At 43.7% G+C, this 21,192-nt stretch overlaps 1 protein-coding gene across 3 annotated transcripts in view; it reads right to left on the bottom strand.

The window, feature by feature from the left end:
• Positions 1–21,192, bottom strand: part of CFAP61 (cilia and flagella associated protein 61) — a 298,730-nt gene that overhangs the window by 39,741 nt on the left and 237,797 nt on the right. For all 3 annotated transcript variants that reach the window (XM_032248119.1, XM_032248120.1, XM_032248121.1), the window contains one exon: positions 15,341–15,546. In XM_032248119.1, coding sequence (XP_032104010.1) covers positions 15,341–15,546 — 206 coding nt within the window. The remainder of the gene's footprint in view (positions 1–15,340; positions 15,547–21,192) is intronic.

Genomic DNA, 21,192 nt, shown 5'->3' with positions numbered 1-21,192 from the left:
GCTCATGGTTTTACATTCTTTTCTCTCTGTGTGTTTTATTTTGGGCACTTTCAATTATGTCTTCAAGTTTACTTCTTTTCCCAGCAAGGTCTAATCTGTAATTAATCGCATTGAGTGCAGTTCTCATCTCAGACATTGTAGCTTCAGCTCCAAAAGTTTGATATGAGTCTTATATACGTCTTCCACATCTTACCTTTTTAATCATGTGGAATACAGTTATAATAGCAGTTTCAACATGCGTGTCTGCTAATTCTAACATCTGCATCAGTTCTGATTGGTTTTGTTGACCGATTTTTCTCCTCATTGTGGGTTGTATTTTCTTGTTTCTTTGCCTTCCCAGTAATTTTTTGATTAGTGTCAGAAGTTGTATTATTTTGTTAGGTGTGGAAATTTTCAGTACTCCTATAAACATTCTTAAATTGATTTTCAGATGTAGGTAAGTTACTTGGAAAGCATTTGATATATTCATGGCTTGCTTTCATGACTTGTTAGGTGGGACTGGGGCAATGTTTGGTTTAGGATTAGTTATTCCCTGCTACTGAGATGGGTCCCTTTTGTGTACCCTACCCATCGCCTCGTTCATCTTAAAGTTCTCAAGTCTGGCTGGTGGGAACAGGCAGCGTTCCCAGCCTTGTGTGAGCATTAGACGCTGTCATGCTTTTTCTAATCCTTTTGAGTGGTTCTTTCCCCTGCCTTGCAGTTTCCTCACCCACATGGACAGATCAGTAGTCAACTGAATGCTCCCAGGGAGGCTTCTGCACATCTCCAAGCTTCTCTCTCTGTGCAACGCTCTCCTTTCCAGTACTATGTCCTGACAACTCTGCCTGCCTTGGTCTCCCCAGACTCAGCTCCCTCTCCTCAACTTAGGGCTCTCCTTGGGCTCCACTTCCCTTTGCTGTGGGCTGGGAACTCTCTCAAGGCCATCAGCTGGATCAACCATCGGGTTCACCTTACGTGTTTTCCATCTCTCAAAGATCACTGTCCTTCATTGTCTGATGTCCAATATCTTTTTAAAAATTTGTTTCTTCCATTTTGGCAGCTATTTAGTCGATTCAGGTGGGAGGCAAAGTCTGGTTCACCCCAAAATTTGAAAACAATTATTGAATTCCACAACATCTGCTCCTAGGATTTTGGGTAAGGGTTTTGCAGACCTTAGGGCAGCCATTATCCTTACTGGTAGTAGATATAAATACAAACTCCAAAGGATCTTCTTGACAGTTTTACATTTTTGGGAGGCTGACTTCTGGTCAAGGTTGATTAGTTTGCTAAGAGAGATACTGTGGACTGTTTCTGCCAGCCACACTCAAGATACTGTGTAGCATGATTTAGCCAAAATACCACAGGCTGGGAAGTGAAAGACTACAATTTCCAGACTCAGGTCCAGTGTAGGTTCTACATGGGACTGAGTTTCATGTAGAAACGTGGAGGATGAACACGAACACCCTGATAAGGAGACTCTGCCTCCACTCCACGGAACACCATGAGGAAGAGATGCATCCACTGCATTTCTTGCTTTTTCTGGCAAGCCTGGCTGTGGCAGTACTTGGTGTCAGCTGTATTAGAATCCCATGGGAGCAGAGATCAGGGCTTAGTGTACCCATTTTGCTGGTGTGGATTATGGCAGAGAGGATTGGCCATGGAACTAGCAAGTGTTGTGGCAGTTTCTCACTTCCACAAATTCCTCACTGTGGCAGATCAGCTAGAGCCATTTTCTGACTTTTTCATGGAAGACAGTCTAAAGCCGGCTCCTCCAGCCCATTCAAGGAATTGCATAAAGCCCCCATAACAGGCAGTACATTGCTTTCTGTTTAAACGGGCCAGAGAGGATTGTGCTGTCTGCAATGGAACCCTGAGAGATGACCATGGTACTTACTCACAGTGTGGTTGAGGAAGAGGAGATGAGCTGGCCCTGCCCTTTCCTGGTTCGTGTGTGCCTGCTTTGCCAGGCTTTGCAATCTGTAGTTTCTTTTGAACAATCCATTAAGTGTTCATGTCGATTTTGTGGGGAGTTAGTTTAGTTAAGACCAGAACCAGATACACAAAAGCTGCAGTAGGTTCCAAAGTTAACTAATATGGGCTGGATGTGGTGGCTCACACCTGTAATCCCAGCACTCTGGGAGGCCAAGGCAGGTGAATCACCTGAGGTCAGGAGTTCAAGACCAGCCTGGGCAACATGGTGAAACCCTGTCTCTACTAAAAATACAAAAATTAGCAGGACGTGGTGGTGCATGCCTGTAATCCCAGATACTCAGGAGACTGAAGCAGGAGAATAGCTTGAACCCAGGAGGCAGAAGTTGCAGTGAGCCAAGACTGTGTCATTGCACTCCAGCCTGGGTGACAGAGTGAGACTCCATCTCTAAAACAAACAAGCAAACAAACAAAAAACAAAACTAACTAATAAGGTTGGCCCCTCCAAGCTGTGACACTGTTCCATTATGGTGAGTGTGTTGAGGTTATGTAGGATGCACAGCTGTCTTCCATCTGGCCCAAGAGGGCACCCATGTGTGTGCTTTGAATACTAATAAAACATGATTTCTGTTTGTTTGTTTTTTTTAAGATAAAAATACAAATAGAAGTTCCACTATTTTCTTCCTCCACACATGAATTATCCTGGGTATCTCCTGAGGTATTTTATCAGAGAAGCAAAATTATTCTCATGTCCCAAACATAATTTTTTGTTTTTGGCCAATCTTCTTATGATAGCTAAATGATGAGTCAAACACAACAACTGCTTTTTCTAAAGAATGGTCATTGCATGACGGAAACCCTACTCCCATTTGTCCTGTATGAAGGAAATTAGAGAGCCAGGAAACTCTGGTTCCTGTCCTATTGGTGCCACTGTCTTGGTTGTGACATGTGGAAAGCCCGCTCACTCTGGTTCTCACTTGCCTCCCTTGTACGAGGCGAGTGTGCAGGGCTGTAGGTAGGGTCTGCCTGGCTCCTGGGTTCCCAGGGAGGAGAGCTGTGCTGTTTGCAAGCTTGCTGCAGGTCTTACTTCTAGGAGCAAACAGCAGTTCCCCTTCAGTCCTTTTCATCTCCTGATGCAATCATCTGAAATAGGTTCTGGGTAGTGGGCTCCGGCATAGGTTTTATATTCTACTCTGCGTTGGAAATATTTTTCTACATTTTCTGTAATAAACACATATTGCTTTTGTAGTGGAAAAATTTTTAAATTAAACAAATATGCTTAATTAAATAGCCCTCAAAAAGAACCCTACAAAGACTCAGGTCTGGGGGGAAGGAGAAGAAGGTTGCACCTGTGACTTCCTGCTGCCCAGCTGGCTTCAAAGTGTCTCTTTGCAATTGTTAGTTTGCCATAAAAAATTCAGGCAGGCTGGCCAGTTCCTTCTCATGGCTCAGTAGACTGAGAACATGATTTCTGAAATGCATTTATTTTCACAGTTCCAACAACAATAAAACAACTCATTTGTTGGAGTTCAGCAAAAAGTATTTATATTAAAGCAGCTTAGCAGCCTTCAAGATAACCACGGCTCATCAGCTATTATTTTAAACTCATAAATAATACCCTCAACCACATGCTGCCAGATGGATATGTAATGAAATGGAGGAAGAAAATCTATAAAGGACTTTAACTCCTGCTGCACAGGTTTGAAAAGAACAGCAGTTTTATAAAGATGTGCAGAGGGACCGAAGTCAGTTCTGAGCACATCAGTCAGCATTCCTAAACCCCAGATCAAGACTTGAGCTCTGATAACAAGACAGGATGTTAGTAACCAAGGTTGTCTTGATATCTCTGGCAGGGAAGTACCAGGCTGCCTGGGGTTGGCCAGCTGAGCTTCAAACAAGTACACGGATAGGATGAGATGGAATTTTTATCTCACCTAGCAAGGCCGAATGCTACAGACCTTGTAAGGCCTGTAGAATAACCAAGTGCCCCAGAAAGCTCTGCCCCTTCTCCTACAACTGCCCCCTTCCCCATCTGTACACCTCTGGGACATGATCTGGGGAGAATGTTCTTTAACTGACCCCACAAAAGCAGGCACGGAGAGAAATCACCTCCTCCATCTCCATTGGGTCCTCACTGAGCATGCATCTGTTCGCTACCACACTGGCATGTCTGAAACTCGGACCCAAATAGGGCTGGCCATTAGCATTTTAGGGAATGATTGTTCATAGATGCTACGTCCAACGCACCCTCTACAAATTCCGTGGAGGTGACTGGTCTACAGCAGCACCATCCAACACAGCTTTCCACAACAATGGAGATGTTCTATTCTCTGCTGTCTGATATGGTAGCCACTTGTCACATGGGGCAGTTGACTGCTGTGGACAGTGCAGGTCTAAAGTATTTGTGATTATTGACAATGCATGAAACAATGTTCCAAAGTAGCTTTTAAAACTGTATGATATTAGATTCTAGACACACTTTATAACTCAAACAGCTCTTAATTTGAAATTTTAAATGGGATTCAAGACCTAGTCTGCTTTGGGTGTCCAGTGGCTTGAAATGAAATCATTTTTAAGTGAAGCTTATGTAGAAGCATTTGATCCATCCCTTTGCTATAAAGTGCCCTGGAGGTACATTATTGACTCAGCACATTTATTCTAAGTAAAGCACCAGATTTCTCACTTATTTAATTATTGATAATGACCTCTCTTTAAAGAAATTATTTTCTTAGCCCATGACTGAAAACAATCATATTCAATATATACTACCACACAATTTTCAAAATAAGATATAGCAAGCATATACACTAACTCAATTTAAATGCATTTGCTCATTTAAATTATTAAAGGAAGCACTGCATTTTCCTAAATTTGTATTAATTTGGGAGGGGGAGGGAATACCGCATAAAAGGCTGGAAGTGTTTCTGTCTCTCCATAAAGGCTAATATTGACGTGTAGTGCACATGAACACACGAGTTAAAGTCATTACAAAACTCTGCCCTTGTGTAGTACTTTACATACTTCAAAGAACTTTTTGCACTTGTACTTTAGTTTCCATTAAATATACTTTTTTTTTTTTTTTGAGACAGAGTCTCTCTCTGTTGCCCAGGCTGGAGTACAGTGGCACAATCTCAGCTCAACACAGCCTCCACCTCCCAGGTTCAAGTGATTCTCCTGCCTCAGTCTGCTGAGTAGCTGGGACTACAGGCATGCACCATCATGCCCAGCTAATTTTTTTATTTTTAATAGAGACGGGGTTTCACCACATTGGCCAGGATGATCTTGATCTCTTGATCTTGTGATCCACCTTCCTTGGCCTCCCAAAGGGCTGGTATTCCAGCAACGAGTCACCGCTCCCGGCCCAACATATACTTTTATCCCATGATGTGGGAAGATTTATCATGGATTACATCTCCATCTTATTCGTGAGGAAACTAATGCTCAATGAGATTAAATGGCTTGCTCAAGTTCACAAAGCTGATAAGCAGGAACGCAGGAATTTGACCCCTCTGTTGGTCTTAGTCTAGTGTCCTTTCCACACTAAAGAAAGGGAAGTGATGATTTGCTTTTACAGATTGTAGGAGTTTCAAAGTAAATTCTCTTAAGATATATACCAAGCGTGCACCGGGTCACAGGACAAAGAGGGTGGTCAGGGTGGCAGGTAAGAAGGCGGGGGGCGGGGCAGCGAGAGGTAACTGAGAGGTGGCAGTGGTGGGCTCACCATGAAGTGTTTCTTTGTTTTTATAAAGCTTGGTGAAAAGTTGAGGTTTTTTTTTCATTTGTTTGTTTATTTGTTTTTAGTAATGTTGCAGATATGGGTCAACAGGCATGTATGAAGTGTGTTTCACACTGCATGTGATTTGTCCCATGTACAGTTCACATTTCAGCACGGTCTTCTGGGATGCAGGGCCATCCCTGTGCTGAAACTCTCCACCCCGAGTATTAATATGTGATTTAAATGTACACATTTCCTTTCAAATAATGAAAGCACTGGTTTTCTTGCACAGCCAGGGAGAATGCCAACGCCTTCCTCTGCTGCCGGGAAGGGTGGTGTAAGGACTGTGGGAGTGCACGTTGACCAAGCGGGGTGAGGAATCCTGGTGGAGAGTTACCTGTTAATAGGCAGAGGCTCCCCACTCATTCCCAACTTCAGATTGATGTTAACCGGGGCTCAATTTCCTCATTCATTTCTTACATTCTCGGTAATAAAAGCCTTAAACATAAAACAAAATCTTGGCTGCTAGAGGGGATACTCATGCTTCTTTCATTCATTCACAGGCACTGTCCTCCAGGCAAAGATTCTTACTAACACTAGTGAGACTGAGGCACTTGAAATCAGAATTTATACATTCCTGATACCTCAAAACCATAAAAAAAATCTCAATCCAAGCCTTTCCAATAAATCCTAACATGATACGCCAAGTGCTATTTTCATGGTAAATGAGGTAGGTTTTTAAAAGTTCATACTTCACACAGAACTCCCTGTGTTCATTTCTCTGAACATTCATTTTGGACTATGCAAATGGTTGAGTCTGTTCTTCCACACTATAATCTTTGGCATGAATATCTGGAGGGACATGTGCTGGCTATAACTTCAGAGCAGTTCAAACACGGCCTCACCTTTCATCTCAGGAAAGGTTGGTACCACACAAATGCCATAGTGGGAAGATGTGAGAGGGTAACATACACTAGAAAAGATCGGAAAACAGGACCGTCGATAAGAACGGATACACTTTGTGGCCAGCGGACTCTGGCCTCCTCCTTGGTCTACACTTCCAGATCTAAGGTTGACCATCTTGGGAACAAGTAAGGTTCAAAAATTTGAGTTTGGCCTCGTGGCCTGTGGAATAGTAGGAGAAGCATCTCTGGGTAGGGATCTGCCTGTTGGAGCAAGGAGGCCAAGGCGTGATCAGTGAGGAATCCCCAGAGTATGTGAGCAAACTGACCTCGATTGCCTTTTATGAGGGCGGAGAAATAGCCTGTAATTGAATGAGTGGGAAGCAAAAGGAAGAGAATGGATTTTGATTTTAGCAAATCATTTCGGAAAGGATTCTTTGCGAGGCTGTCACACAGAACTGGCACTATCTGAAGTGAAAGGAACCTTTACAGAGTCTACAGAGAGCAGGTCAGTGGTGTGGCACAAGGCCGCAGGGAAGCATGTGTGGGGTGAGGTGGGGGGGGGATATATTCGGAGGATTACCATCCACCACCTTTTAGGTATGGACCAAAAAGTTGAGAAGCTGGAGTGGGCAGTCATTGTTCAAGAAGATTTTGATAAACCTGGAAAAACAGTCTCCTGGAATGTAGTGTGCAATTTAATATCGGACACAGCAAAAGGCTGCTGACTACAGAGAACAGAAAAACATGTTACAGTCATGATCAAATGATTCCAACTGGAGTCAAATCAATAAATTTGGGGGCCACATGGGCTGGCAGCATCCTGTTTTGCAGCTCCAAAGACAGATAACACGGGTGGCTTTTCTAAAGGAAGAACTGGAGCCTCTGAGTTCAAAAAGGTAACGGCAGCCTTTGAGAGGGCTGCTCGAACCCCATTGAGAACACTGCACAGCAGCACTGGGTCTCCGAATGTAGGCCACTGGAGTGTGTGTGGAGGCGGTGGCGGCGCAGGGCAGTCTTTGAGAGCTCAGCGTATTAAGATGTGAAAAGAGAAGGTTTAATCAAGGTTTGTGAGTACCTGATGGGCTCATACAAAGAAGCTAAGGCAACACCTATTCACATCACCAGGATAAAGGATGCACAGGCTGCTAATTAAGGTGAAGAAGGGCGAGATTCGGTTGGTGAGACCTCTCTTTTGCAGGGTCATCAATAAGTGGGGTTAAAAGAAGATGAAGCAGAGTCAAGAAAGCCGAGAAGACACGGGACAGGCTTGTTAAGGTCCTTGACAGGCGGCATCTCAGGAAGCCGCTCAGCCTCCCCTCTCCTCTCCAACCCAGCTCCCATTTCCCACTTCTCCACACCCTCATTGACGTTCCTTTCGCCCCAGTGTCCTGAAGGGAGGAGCATTTTCAGCAGGGCAGAAGGTGCTGCCATTCTAAATACTGCCAAGGACTTGTCGGGGGTGAGGACAGAACTGCGAGGTTTCAGAGAGGAAGATGCAGGTGTGTGTGAGCGTGTGACTGTGCGTGTGTGTGGGTGGATATGAGTGTTGTGCGAGTGTGCATGAGTGTGTGCACATGTGTGAGTGTGCATGAGTGAGGCCTGTGGGGACAGAAATGTTTTTAAGGGGAAGATTGGGAAAAGGAAGATTTTTAGTAACATATTTGTGTGACTTTAAATGCTGGTTGGGTCAGAAAGCAACAAATGATATAAAATTGGCTCTATTCATTTTCCAAAGTAGTAAATCAATCAATTGATCAACCCCTCTCTCTCTCTCTCCCTCTCTCTCTCTCTCTCCCTCTCTCTCTCTCTCTCCCTCTCTCTCTCTTTCACACACACACACACACACACACACACACACACACAGTCACCAATGGTGGATTAGTTCTCTCTCTCTTCAGTGCCAGTGGTTTGTACTGGCACTCAGAGGTGAAAACAAAGAATAAAATATCGGTGGAATCCAAGCCAGCCTGGGCGGCAGAACCTTCGCTTATTGTGGTCCCGTGACAGCTGTCTGCCTGTGCCTCATGGTGGCTGACAGCTCGGCCGCCACCTCGTGTCCCCATATGGCTCCAAGTGAGCCCCTCGCAGGCAGCCAGGGTCTGCCGGGGAGGCCTCGGCTACCACAGCAACACCTGACCCTCAGGGCTGCCACGGCTCCCACTGGCACAGCTAGTGCCTGCACTGCTTTGGCCCTCGACGGAGTGAGAATAGATAGGGGGAGGTGGAGAGGAAGGATCCAGAGGGTTTCTCCGAACGCGGAGAGGAACTGAACTGAAGTCGTGCCTGACTTGCAGAAGAACCGTGCAGCTGGTTAACTGTCAGCCTTCCTGGCAGCAGCGAGCGCCGAGGAAGGTGCCCCAGCCACGGCGGATGGAAGTGTGCAAATAAAACGTGCCTGTTCTGAACAAGAGAGGGTGCTGACGCTGCCAAGGTCAGGAAAACAATCGGTAATCATATCGCGGCCAAAATCAGCTCAACCATTCACCCTGCTTGGAAGGAGCCTCGCCAGCCGGTCTGACAACAGACAGGGTAGGAGTGCTGGGCCAAAAATGAGCACTAGGACCTGGCAGCATTTCGTGGCACTTGAGAAGAATGTGGCCGCAGCTGCATGTGCCTACGAGCACAGCCTGGAGCCACTGACAAGGCGCAGCGCTGCTCTCAGGACTCACTTAGAAATGACTGGCAGCCACCTTCCTGCCCCTGCTCCTTTCGGACGACGTCCATCGGCACCTCCTGATATCCGCTGTCACCCCGTTTTGCCATCCCAAACACTCATCTCAAATCTAATTAACTTTTGAAATGATTACTATCGTCAGTTAACAGCAGCACCTGCTGTAGTCTCAAACTCACCAAGTCCGTCTGTTTCAGAATCACCTTCTATTTAGAAAGAAGCAAACCAGGTAGGACTTTGAATACGGTCAAATGTGAAACATTTTTTTTTTTTCCAGAAAGTCTTAGCATATCATTCCCCACCAACCAAAAGCTTTCTGTAACAAACAACTGATTCTCCCCTAACTAAAATATTTTGGGTAAGGTTGACCACAACAATAAAACCCTATATATAAGTGAAGGAGCAAATGAATTCGTTTTAAAAATATTTGTGTTTTTCATTATTTAAGATAAATATTGGAGCCAAGTCTACAAAGATTTGAGGAGGGACAGCTCATGATTTTGACGTTTAATACTTAACAATACGTAGTTTATATTTGAAAGCATCGGGAAGGTATCCTTACACATAAAAGTTTTCAGGGACTAAGTGCCCTTTCTGAAAAATAAAAATAAAAATCCATTTATGATAAGAATGCTTACAAAACCAGTAATCAAAAGGAACTTTCTTAATCCCATAAAGAACATCTATAAAAAACACATATGGCAACTATTACACACTTAATCTTGACCCCTTCCTCTTTCAGATTAAGAATGGTGCAAAGGTGCCATCCCTCACTGCCTCTACTCCACTTTTTATTTTTATTTATTTATTTATTTTTGAGACAAAAATCTTACTCTTTCACCCAGGCTGGAGTGCAGTGGAGCAATCTCAGCTCATCGCAACCTCTGCCTCCCGGATTCAAGTGATTCTCATGCTCCAGCCTCTCGAGTAGCTGGGATTACAGGTACAAGCCAGCACACCCAGCTAATTTTCGCATTTTTAGTAGAGAGGGGGTTTTCCCATCTTGGCCAAACTGGTCTCAAACTCCCAATCTACGGTGATCTGCCTGCCTCGGCCTCCCAAAGTGCTGGGATTACAGGTGTGAGCTACCGCACCTGGCCGATCTTTTTATTACAAATCTTAGCCAGTGCAGTAAGGTGAGAAAAGAAAATAAATATTATAAAAGTTGGAAAAGAAGAAATGAAGCTGTCACTATTTGCAGATGATATTTTTCTATTTGGAAAATCTAAAAATCAATAGGTAAATTATCTCAGATTTCCAGGATACAGAACCATCCAAAAATTAGTGAATTTCTATACACAAGCAGCAATTCATAAAAAATGATATTTATAACAGAAAGAACAATATAAAGCATCTTGGATCATATGAAACAGAAACTGTGCAAGCCATTCATGGATAAAATGATAAACCTTTATTGAAAGACATTAAAGAATACTTAAATTGAGAGCTATACTATGTTATGATACTGGACTGAATATCAAAGATGTCAATTCTTGCCTAATTGATCTATGATTTAATGCATTTCTTATCAAATCCAATGGGGCTTGTCATGGATCTTGACAAGTTGATTACAAAACTATTATAAGAGGGAAAGGACAAAAGTATCCAAGATGCTCTTGAAGAAGGCAAACATTCTATTAAATTAAGAATATTGTTGACATCATAAAGAAAGCAAAAAGACAAGCTTCAAAGTTGGTTAAAAATATATAACCAACACAAGTTTCTCCCCAATTTGTTTATAAATGACTACTGTGAATCAATAATGAGAAGACACCCCCACTCCACGAACAAATATGAATCAGCATTTCACAGAAACCACCACAAATGAACCATGAACAAATGAAAAGGCAGTTAACTGCATCATTAAGTGGGGAAGGGTACATTAAAGCCCCGGGAGGATAACTTTGTGTGCCACTAGACTGGCCAAATTTAACAGTACCAAGGTTTGGCAGGTCTGTGGAGCAAGAGGAGCTCTCATTCACTGCTGGGAAAAGTTTAAATAAATATGACAGTCATGGGACCTAATCAAACTCTAGAGCTTCTGTATAGCAAAAGAAACAGTCATTAGAGTGAACCAGCAACCAAAAGAATGGGAAAAATTTTTTGCAATCTACCCATCTGACAAAGGGCTAATATCCAGAATCTACAAAGAACTTAAACAGATTTACAAGAAAAAAACAAACAAACCCATCCAAAAGTAGGCAAACGATATGAACAGACACTTTACAAAAGAAGACATATATGAGGCCAACAAACAAATGAAAAAATGCTCATCATCACTGGTCAGTAGAGAAATGCAAATCAAAATGACACTGAGATACCATCTCACACCAGTTAGAATGGCGATCATTAAAAAATCTGGAGACAACAGATGCTGGAGAGGATGTGGAGAAATAGGAACACTTTTACACTGTTGGTGGCAGTGTAAATTAGTTCAACCATTGTGGAAGACAGTGTGGCGATTCCTCAAGGACCTAGAAATAGCAATTCCATTTGACCCAGCAATCCCATTATTGGGTATATATCCAAAGGATTATAAATCATTCTATTATAAGGACACATTCACACGAATGTTCATTGCAGCACTGTTTACAATAGCAAAGACCTGGAACCAACCCAAATGCCCATGGACGATAGACTGGCCAGGGAAAATGTGGCACATATACACCATGGAATACTATGCAGCCATAAAAAACGATGAGTTCGTGTCCTTTGTAGGGACATGGATGAACCTGGAAACCATCATTCTCAGCAAACTGACACAAGTACCGAAAATCAAACACCACATTTTCTCACTCACAGGCAGGTGATGAACAATGAGAAAACATGGACACAGGGAGGGGAGCATCACACACTGGGGTCTGTGGGGGGAACGAGGGGAGGGACAGTGGGGGGTAGGGAGTTGGGGAGGGATAACATGGGGAGAAATGCCAGATATAGGTGATGGGAAGGAAGGCAGCAAATCACCTTGCCATGTGTGTGCCTATGCAACAATCTTCCATGTTATTCACATGTAGCCCCAAACCTAAAATGCAATAAAATATAAATAAATAAATAAATACGACAGTCATGTGTCACTTAACGACGGGAACAGATCCTGAGAAACGCTTTGCTGGCAACCATCCGTGAGTGCACTTACACAAACCTAGATGGTCTAGCCTACTACCACACACCTATCGAGTATGCCCCTGTTGCTCCTAGGCTACAAACTTGCACAAGTTTTTGCACTGAATACCGTAGGCAATTGTAACTCCATGGTAACTGTTTGTGTATCTAAACATAGAAAAGGTACAGCAAAAATATAGTATAAAGCATTTTAGAAGAGTATACCTGTAGAGGGTACTTACCACGAACGGAGCTTACAGGACTGGAAGTTGCTCTAGGGCAGTTAGTGAGTGAGTGAGCGGTGAGTGTGAAGGCCTCGGACATTACCGTATAATACTGAAGATACTATAAACAGTACATTTAGTCTACACTAAATTTATAGAAATGTGTTTTTCTATCTTTCTTATTCTTTAATAATAAGTTAACCTTAGCTTACTCTTTGTACTTCATAATCTTATTTTGTTACAACTTTTTGACTCTTTTGTAATAATAGCACTTAGCTTAAAACACAAGCACAAGGCCGGGCGTGGTGGCTCATTCCTGTAATCCCAGCACTTTGGGAGGCCAAGGCGGGTGGATCACCTGAGGTTGGGAATTTGAGACCAGCCTGGCCAACATGGTGAAACTCTGTCTCTACTGAAAATGCAAAAATTAGCCAGATGTGGTGGCACGTGCCTGTAATCCCAGCAATTTGAGAGGCTGAGGCAGGAGAATCACTTGAAGCCAGGAGGTGGAGGCTTCTATGAACCCAGATTATGCCACTGCACTCCAGCCTGGGCAACAGCAAGACTCCATCTCAAAAACAAAAAGAAAACAAACAAAAAACTCCCATAGCACATTGTATAGCTATTCAAAAATATTCGTGTCCTTACTCTATGCAGTTTTTTCTATTTACAATTTTATTTTTTACGTTTTAAACTTTTTGTTAAAAACCAAGACACAAACACACACATTATCCTAGGCCTACACAGGGTCAGGACCTCAAGATCACTGTCTTCCCCTCCACATCTTGCCCCACTGGAAGGGCTTCAGGGGCAATAACACACATGGAGCTGCCATCTCCTGTGACAGTAATGCCTTCTGAATACCCCTCAAAGGACCTATCTGAGACTGAGTTAACCTTTTCTCATAAGTAGAAGGCATACACTTGAAAATAACAATCAAACGTATAGTCTAGTAAATACATAAACCAGTAACATGGTCACTTATTACCATTTGAAGTGTTCTGCAGTGAACATAACTGTGTGCTATACTTTTACACCAACGGGGCAGTACAGTAGGTTTGTTCACCTCAGCATCACACAAAACACGTGGCTCATGTGTTGTGTTAGGCGATAGGAAGGTGGCCCTTGGAGATGGAAATTTTTCAGTTTCATTATTATCTTATGGGACCACGATTGTATATGTAGTTCATTGTTGACTGGAAAGTCTATATGGCACGTGACCACACTTGGGAAACATCTGGGCATCAACTAGTGAAGCTGAAGATGTGCATGTCCTGTGACCCGGCAGTTCTAGGACTAGGATATCTAGAGAGTTTCTGCACATGAGGTACATCCACAACGTTCACAACGTCCGACCGTAACAGCCCTGAACCGGAACCAGTGTCAACACAGTCAACAGGAAAATCCATGGCTGAATCGTGACCATTACATGATGGAATACCACACAGCAGGGAGAATGAATGAACCACAGCTACAGACATCATCCTGGATGGTTCTCACCAACACAGTGCAAACTGAACACTCGCTTTCTTTGATAAGCTATAAACTGAGTCAGAAGTAGGCAAGGTAAACTCAAATATTATTTAGGAAATCACATGTGTCTATGTACACATCTTTAAAACAACTGTTGACAAAGTACGACTGAGAGCAAATCCGGCCCAATGCCCATTTTGGCGAATGAAGCTTTCTTGGGACGCAGCTGTGTCCATTTGTTTACACATCATCTATGGCTTCTATCTCACTACAAATGCAGAGTTGAGGACTTGCAACTGAGGCTATATCTGCCCTTTATAGAAGAAGTTCAGTGATCCTTGCTTTATAGGCAACAGAATGAAAAACTCAAACCTCAGGACAGTGGCTATCTCCTAGGAGATGGTGGGGTGATCAGAGAGGGACTTCCTGCCTGCTAATATAAGCCATTATTTCTTCACTAGGCAGTGGACCCGTAGAGTTCCAGCATTATTCTTCCCTTTAAAGTCCATACATACTTCACATACTTTTTTATTTGTATGATGCATTCTACAATTTAAAAAAATTTAAGAGGCAAGAGAGATTGTTGGCTATCCTGGCAATTGCTTCTATGGGTGTTGAGAACACTGGAACTGCACGGTTTTCATTCCACGTTTGTATCTAGTGCTGGCTCTGCAACACCTTGCTTTGTGAATAGACGGAAAGTCTCCTAACTTTGCTAAGAAGCAGGCTACATTTAGAGGTAGATTTCCACTTGGAAATTCTATGCCTTCCTATTGGATAGGATGAAGTATGTCTCAAGAGTTTCAAAAGACTAAGGTTTCAAGTCTCCCCAGCCTGTCAGTGTAGGAATTCCCTTAACAATACCCTGGACAAATGGCCACCCTGAGCCTGCCTGAACACATGCCATGAGGAGGAAGGCTGGAGTCGCAACACCCTGTCCCATGAGTCCCATCAGGATCAGACCCTTCCACATGCTGTTCCCAAATCTACCTCCGGCATTTCTGACCACTGCTCTTGACAGTCCCACGTGGAAAGGGACTTGGATATCATCTCCTCCGAGCCTGTCCATGGGGGGCTTGGTTGTACCTGGGGTCCAGGCCCTGGTATGGCCACAGGGGCCATGTGTGGATACATCTGGAGTCCATGTCCTCCCTCCTGTGACTCACTGCTTCCCAGCCCACATTAGCCTCAGATGTTCTTCGTTAGAATGAAACTTCTGCCACTTGGCTTCTCTCAGCGATTCCCGTTTTGCTCTCTGGTACATCACAACACACGTCCCTCATTCATGAGACGTTATATATTTGTATTTCCCCGTAGTGAAATGCAACGTCCAACTTACCTATAGAGATCTGTGATCAGGTTTTCATTGTACCGAGCACACAGGTTGTTGAGGAGCTGCTCATGCTGGCCAAACAGGCGGATGTAGTTGGAGGCGGGGAAGGGCTCCTTAGAAAGGCATGTGATGGTTTCCACCATTTTATACTTGTTAATATGAATTCGGAAGTAAGTCCCATTTTCTGCACTACCAGTCACTATTTGTAAACCCTGGAGGCAGGATGTGGATCAGAAAAACAACATTAGAAACATCTCTGAATTTTAGGAACTTTATCATAGCAGTTTATTTTTTCAAATATAACAGACAGGTTATATCTTATCCTTCATTGCAAATAACAGTAATAGATATTGACCAAGCTCAGCAGAAGGTAACAGTGTGTCAGAAACCACATACTTGGACTCAGTGACTAAATGTTCTTCAGGATATTTTAAACGGTGATTGCCTTGTTCTGTGTTTCTAAACTAGTTGCTAGGTTACAACCCATCCTCTATTAATACTGCACACCCAGCTAATAAATGGAACTGGGTTTATTCTCTCCTCTGAGGTGTTTTAACACTGTTAAATTTCTTAGCTTCCACAGCATCATTCTGAGAAAAACCTCCTAGTCAAAACTGATCAGAAATAATTTCAGTTATTTTCAAGCTTACTTGAACAAAAGAAACACATAAAAGGCCATGCCTGATGGCAGGAATTGGGCAGCGTCAGTCATTTGAAAAGATCTGTTCCCAGGAAGGACGTTCAAGGCTACGGGAGATACACATACACATTCTGCAAGTGGCTTTCTAGTTTATAAATTGCTGAAGGTGTGGATTCGTGACTTTCTGTTCCGTAGAAACCAGCTACAACTGCCACATGAGCCCAGGTGACAAGGATAGATGCTGCTCCAATTCCATGCCACGATAACTTTTTCTATTTGGGCCCCGGACAGCTCCCCACTGGCTCAGGCAGTGGGAAGCCTCTGTGGACAAACGTGGGTTTTGCGGGAGGTGGCTGAACCTTGACTACAGCCCTCGACTCTGACCTCAGTACACAGTAACGCTCAATAAATGTTTTCTGAGTGCATATAGATTTAAGCTTCTCTTCCGAACTTGAATGTGGCATTTAGAAATCCAAGGCAATTTGGACCACCCGGATCCCAAACATTTACTTAGTTCTGGACATCACCTGGGGATTTTGTCTAAACAAGGACACACAGTTTAACTTTTAAATAAATACAGGCAACTGGTGGGTGTCTGGGTATCACATGGCAAAGCCCTGGGGGGCTCAGCCGGCTGTAAAGGTACAAGGCGAGATAGGCAGGAGGCACGGCGGGTGAGTCCTGGGCCAACCCCAGGTATGTGTGTGAGACACTGGGCGTTTGCGGGGAGGAACAACTGGGCTGGAGGACGGTACCTCAAGGGAGATGGAAGTGGTCCTTCATTTATAGAAATGGATGGATAGATGGGAAACCTAACAACATAACAAAGTGCTTAAAAAAATCCAAACTCATTAAAATATTATCCAACAAAACAATGCCCCCCATAATGGAGGGCAACACATTTTAAAAAATTAGTGTTCAAATATATTTCACAGCAGGGAGATACGTTCACAGTACATTTTATACTGTAGAAGTAGTTCACAAAGGTGCACAGTATCATTTCATTTGTTTTGTATCAACATTTTCACAAAATGTTAATGGTCACTTTCTGCGGTTGAGAGACTGGATGATTTTTATTGTTTAACCTTATGGTTATCTGACTATGCAGTTTCTCATTTTTAAAAACTGATCATTACTTCTAAAGTGAGGACAAGTTATTTTTAAATACTCAGGCTGTGCCATGGCAAGAAACTAGATTTTTTGATGAGCAAATTGAGGGCGAGAGGGAGGGAGCGAGAAAGTAATAAAGGAAGAATGGAAGAGAAGGCAGGGAAGGGGAGGAGAGAGGAGGGGAGGGGAGGGAAGGAGGAAAGGAGGGAGGGAAGGAAAAAGGAAGGAAAGAAGAAACGAAGGAAAGAAAGAAGAAAGGAAGGAAGGGAAGGAAAGAAGGAAGGAAGGAAGAAAGGGAGGGAAGGAAGGAGGGAAGGGAGGGAGGGAAGAAAGGAGGGAAGGGAGGAAAAAAAGGGAAGGGAGGGAGGGAAGGAAGGAAGAGAAGGAGGGAAGGAAGGAAGGAAAGGAGGGAAAGAGGGAAGAAAGGAAGGAAGGGAGGGAAGGAAGGAAGGAAGGAAGGAAGGAAGGGAGGAAGGAAGGAAGCAGGCTCCAGGAAGAAGTTGGTGTGGAAGGGCGGGCTCCTCTGGAGAAGAGTTTGGAAAAAGCCAGGCCTGAGCCTCTGGCTGCAGGGGCCTGGCCTCCTCCTCTGCTAACCCCTTGCCCTCGGCTCCTTCCACAGGCCTCTCTCTAGGCCTGGATGCCCCATGGGCTTTTGCTCATTCGCGTGTGCTTTCTCAAGTCTTGACTTGGCAGTCTAAGCAATGACTCCCACCATTGCACCAGGTGGGGTTGGGGGCGCATGACCTCACAGAATAACCCCTGGTGTCAACTTTACCTGATGGCCTGGGATATTCAGCAGTATTTCAGAATTAAAATCTATGTAGATATACAGACTGTGAAGTATGTGACCTCCGCGTGTATTTCTAAATTAAACACAAGGCTTGAAAGCCCAGTTGTGTTTAGAAACAGCAGCTTTAGGTTTGGCTTCTGGAACCCAGGGGTAGGGGTCCGCATCACAGTAGGGGATGACTGGTGAAAAAGCTGGAAAGCTGCAGGTGCGTTCCAAGGAGGGGCAGCTCCTGCACCATGGCAGTGAGGCTGGTGTCGGGGAGAGGATGCACCACAGACTGGCACAGTTTTATCTGCCAGGCTTCCCCAGGCCTCCTCCTCCTTTTATGTTTCATTGTGCGAAGTGATTAAAAAAGGGAGCCCAGGTGTCAAGGGGGCACCCCTTGAGATCCGCCCGTGTGGTTAACAAATCCTGACTTTGCCAAAAGTCTCACTTCAGCTTACAATCCCCCGCCTTCAGCTTATAAGGACTTCTTTATGTTTAGAAGCGCTGACTTGGATTTCACGTATGGAGTCCAGGCTGTGCACCTCAAGACGACAGTCATGGTCACTTAGTTGGTAGTGACTTGACAAGTCCTTGAGGAGCCCTGCCCGCTGCAGGCTGATAGCAGTGACAGCCCGAGCACTTTGTGCCCTTAAATGTCATCCTGTTCCCTGACAGTCTATCATCAGCATCATTTTTCGTGATTTTTTAAAAAAATTATGGACCTGTTGCTTTTTTTGGTCTTACTTTTAAACGTAAACACTGAATTATCACCTTTTGGCGTCCTCCCTAAGTTTCGTCTGCATGATCCTATGATACAGTGCTTCACAGAGAGGAAGGCTTGGAGTCCCAAAGAAGCCACGCTAGAGAAAGCGATGAGGAGGCTGCACTGATGGCTGATCTCAACTTTGGAAGGAAGGAACAGTGTCCACTTTAAGGAGATCTGGCACTACATTACCATCACTGGAGGGGCCATCTGGGAACTGAGAGTGCCTCCAAATATGTTGTATTAACGTTAAATATAATTCACTCATACAGGGGCTTCTTAGACACAAATTACTCTTGTAGTGCAGGGCATTCCTGTTCACAGTCGCTGACAGAACACGATAAGCCAGTGAAGCCCAGAAGTCTTTCTGCAATGGCTCACAGAAAGCTGCTCCACTAGTGATGTCACAGGGCACCTCCCAGCCCTGCTCACATGGTGAGGGGTTCTGGGGTCAGGACGATTATTTCACAACCTTCCAATGTGGTAGCGTATGCCTGGCGTCTTCCCCTATTTTAAGTATAAGAGTAAATTGTTTAAAAATGTGGATATTAAATTTAAAATTTTGATGGAGTCCCTGATTCTGACATGGTTTTTCTTCTTCTTTTTTTCCCTGAATACAATTATCCTTTTGAGTTTCTTTATGATTTTGACAAAGGTTGGAAAATGGCTCTGGAATTCATGCCAAATGGAAGACACAGGATTAGTCAGACTCGGTGTTCAAGAAATCAAGTTCCCAGCTCTCACGATGAACACACAATTTTAAATTTGATGGTATCCAAGGCAGAATTTGTTGTGACAAATTTCTTTATTCTGTGGTATATTCGCCAACAAAGCATGTGGACTGGAATCTGTAAATTAGTTTATTATGTAGACGACTTGGGGTCCCCTTTCTTCCTTTTGTCAGGTTACCTCTCAAAGAGCTCATGAATTACTACAGTATCTTCTGACTTAAATATTCCAATTAGCGAGCACTATAAACATCTGATAAGATTTGTCTGTGCTACATCTAGTGTATGAATAGTAATTCAATCCCTCTGGTGAAATATTGTTCAATGGACTCCATTCTTGATCAATTGGCTATATTTAGGTGACTGCCTGACCATTTTGGCAACAATTTCACTTAATCAAATTAATTCCAGCCCCAAAAGATTGCCATGGAGCCGTCCTACATTTTTTTTTTTTTTTTGGATAATAAAATGGAAGAAAAAATCTGTTTAGATCTTCTGTACTAATTAAAAAGGAGGCCCACCTGGCAAAATGGTTAATTAAAGTCAGGGGTCCTGTTCACATACTGTCATAGCACCAGCCAAAGAATCTATTTAAGTTGCACTCTTATTAAAGCTCTCATTATCTAAAAACTCCTTTTGGCTCCTCCTCTGACTTTATTTAGAGAGTCAGTGGCTCATAAATAAACGACACCACATGTAGGAAATCATGCACTGTCCTTGAAGTATCTGGTTCTGGCTAAAACCAAGTGCAATATGTTCTAGCTCTTGTGCATATTAGACTCAAGTTATTTATCTGTAATGATCAAAGTGCTTATCCTGTGAATACTCTGGGCTTTATCCTATTTACCTCATGCCCCACCTCATTGGTGGCAGATTGTACTTTCCAAAGATGCCATGACAATTTCCCCATCCCACACACTGTCCTGCAATATGACCTTGACACTCTCTGCCTTGAGAGATGGATTCTCTATCCCCCACCCCTTGAATCTCAGTGGTTGCTGTGACTGCTCCAACAGAGGGAGTGGGAGAAGTGATGTCGTGTGACTTTTGAGGCTGAGTCACAAAAGGCAATGCAGCTTCCAACTTGCACAATAACACGTGCATTTGGAGCCCAGAGCCACCATGTGAGCAGTCTGGCTATTCTGAGGCCACCATGCTGTAAGGAAGCCCAGGCACGTGAGGACAGCCCAGGTGGGGAGGTTGTAGTGAGCACTTCCTGTCCCCGAGTCATCCCAGCTCAGCTGAGTAACAAGCCTTCAGATTTAGTAAACCAGCCCTCAGATGATCCGGACCATTGATCTAACTCTCCAGTCTGCTCAACTAAGGCTCTGGATAGTGTGGAGCAGAGACAAGCTGTACTCACTGTGCCCTGTCACAGAATCTGTGAGCAGGATCAAATGGCTGTTTTATGCCACTAAGTGTTTTTTACACAGCAATAGAAACTGGAACAGCATTTATGATGATCTATAATAAGTGATGATCATTTATTATAAGACAATTTTGCATCAGACCATGTGTGCAGGACAACTAAAATAATCTGGGAAAGGCGAAGGAAAGTAAGTTTTAAACACACAGCATTTACCCTTTTCCTGGAAGATCTGGGTTTCATTATTTATCTGGAATAACGATGAAAACAACCACCTTCACCACTTACTGGCTACGTGTTTTGTTCCGGTGTTGCTTTTATATGCCCCCCAGCAATCCCAGAAATGCAGAGACATTGAAGAACTTGGTCAAGGTCCATGGGAAGGAAATGGGATAGCTGGGATTGAGAAGGGCGAAGAGCCCGTAGCCTGTGCTATTTGAGTCTGCCCCCTTTCATATATATGCTCCCCAGCGATC

The sequence above is a fragment of the Sapajus apella genome, unplaced genomic scaffold (genome assembly GCF_009761245.1).
Source record: "Sapajus apella isolate SASKATOON/1434 unplaced genomic scaffold, GSC_monkey_1.0 scaffold65, whole genome shotgun sequence".
In the NCBI taxonomy this organism is placed as follows: Eukaryota; Metazoa; Chordata; class Mammalia; order Primates; family Cebidae; genus Sapajus; species Sapajus apella.
Note: the sequence above shows the minus strand (reverse complement) of the source record. Positions and strands in the feature narration are given on the sequence as shown.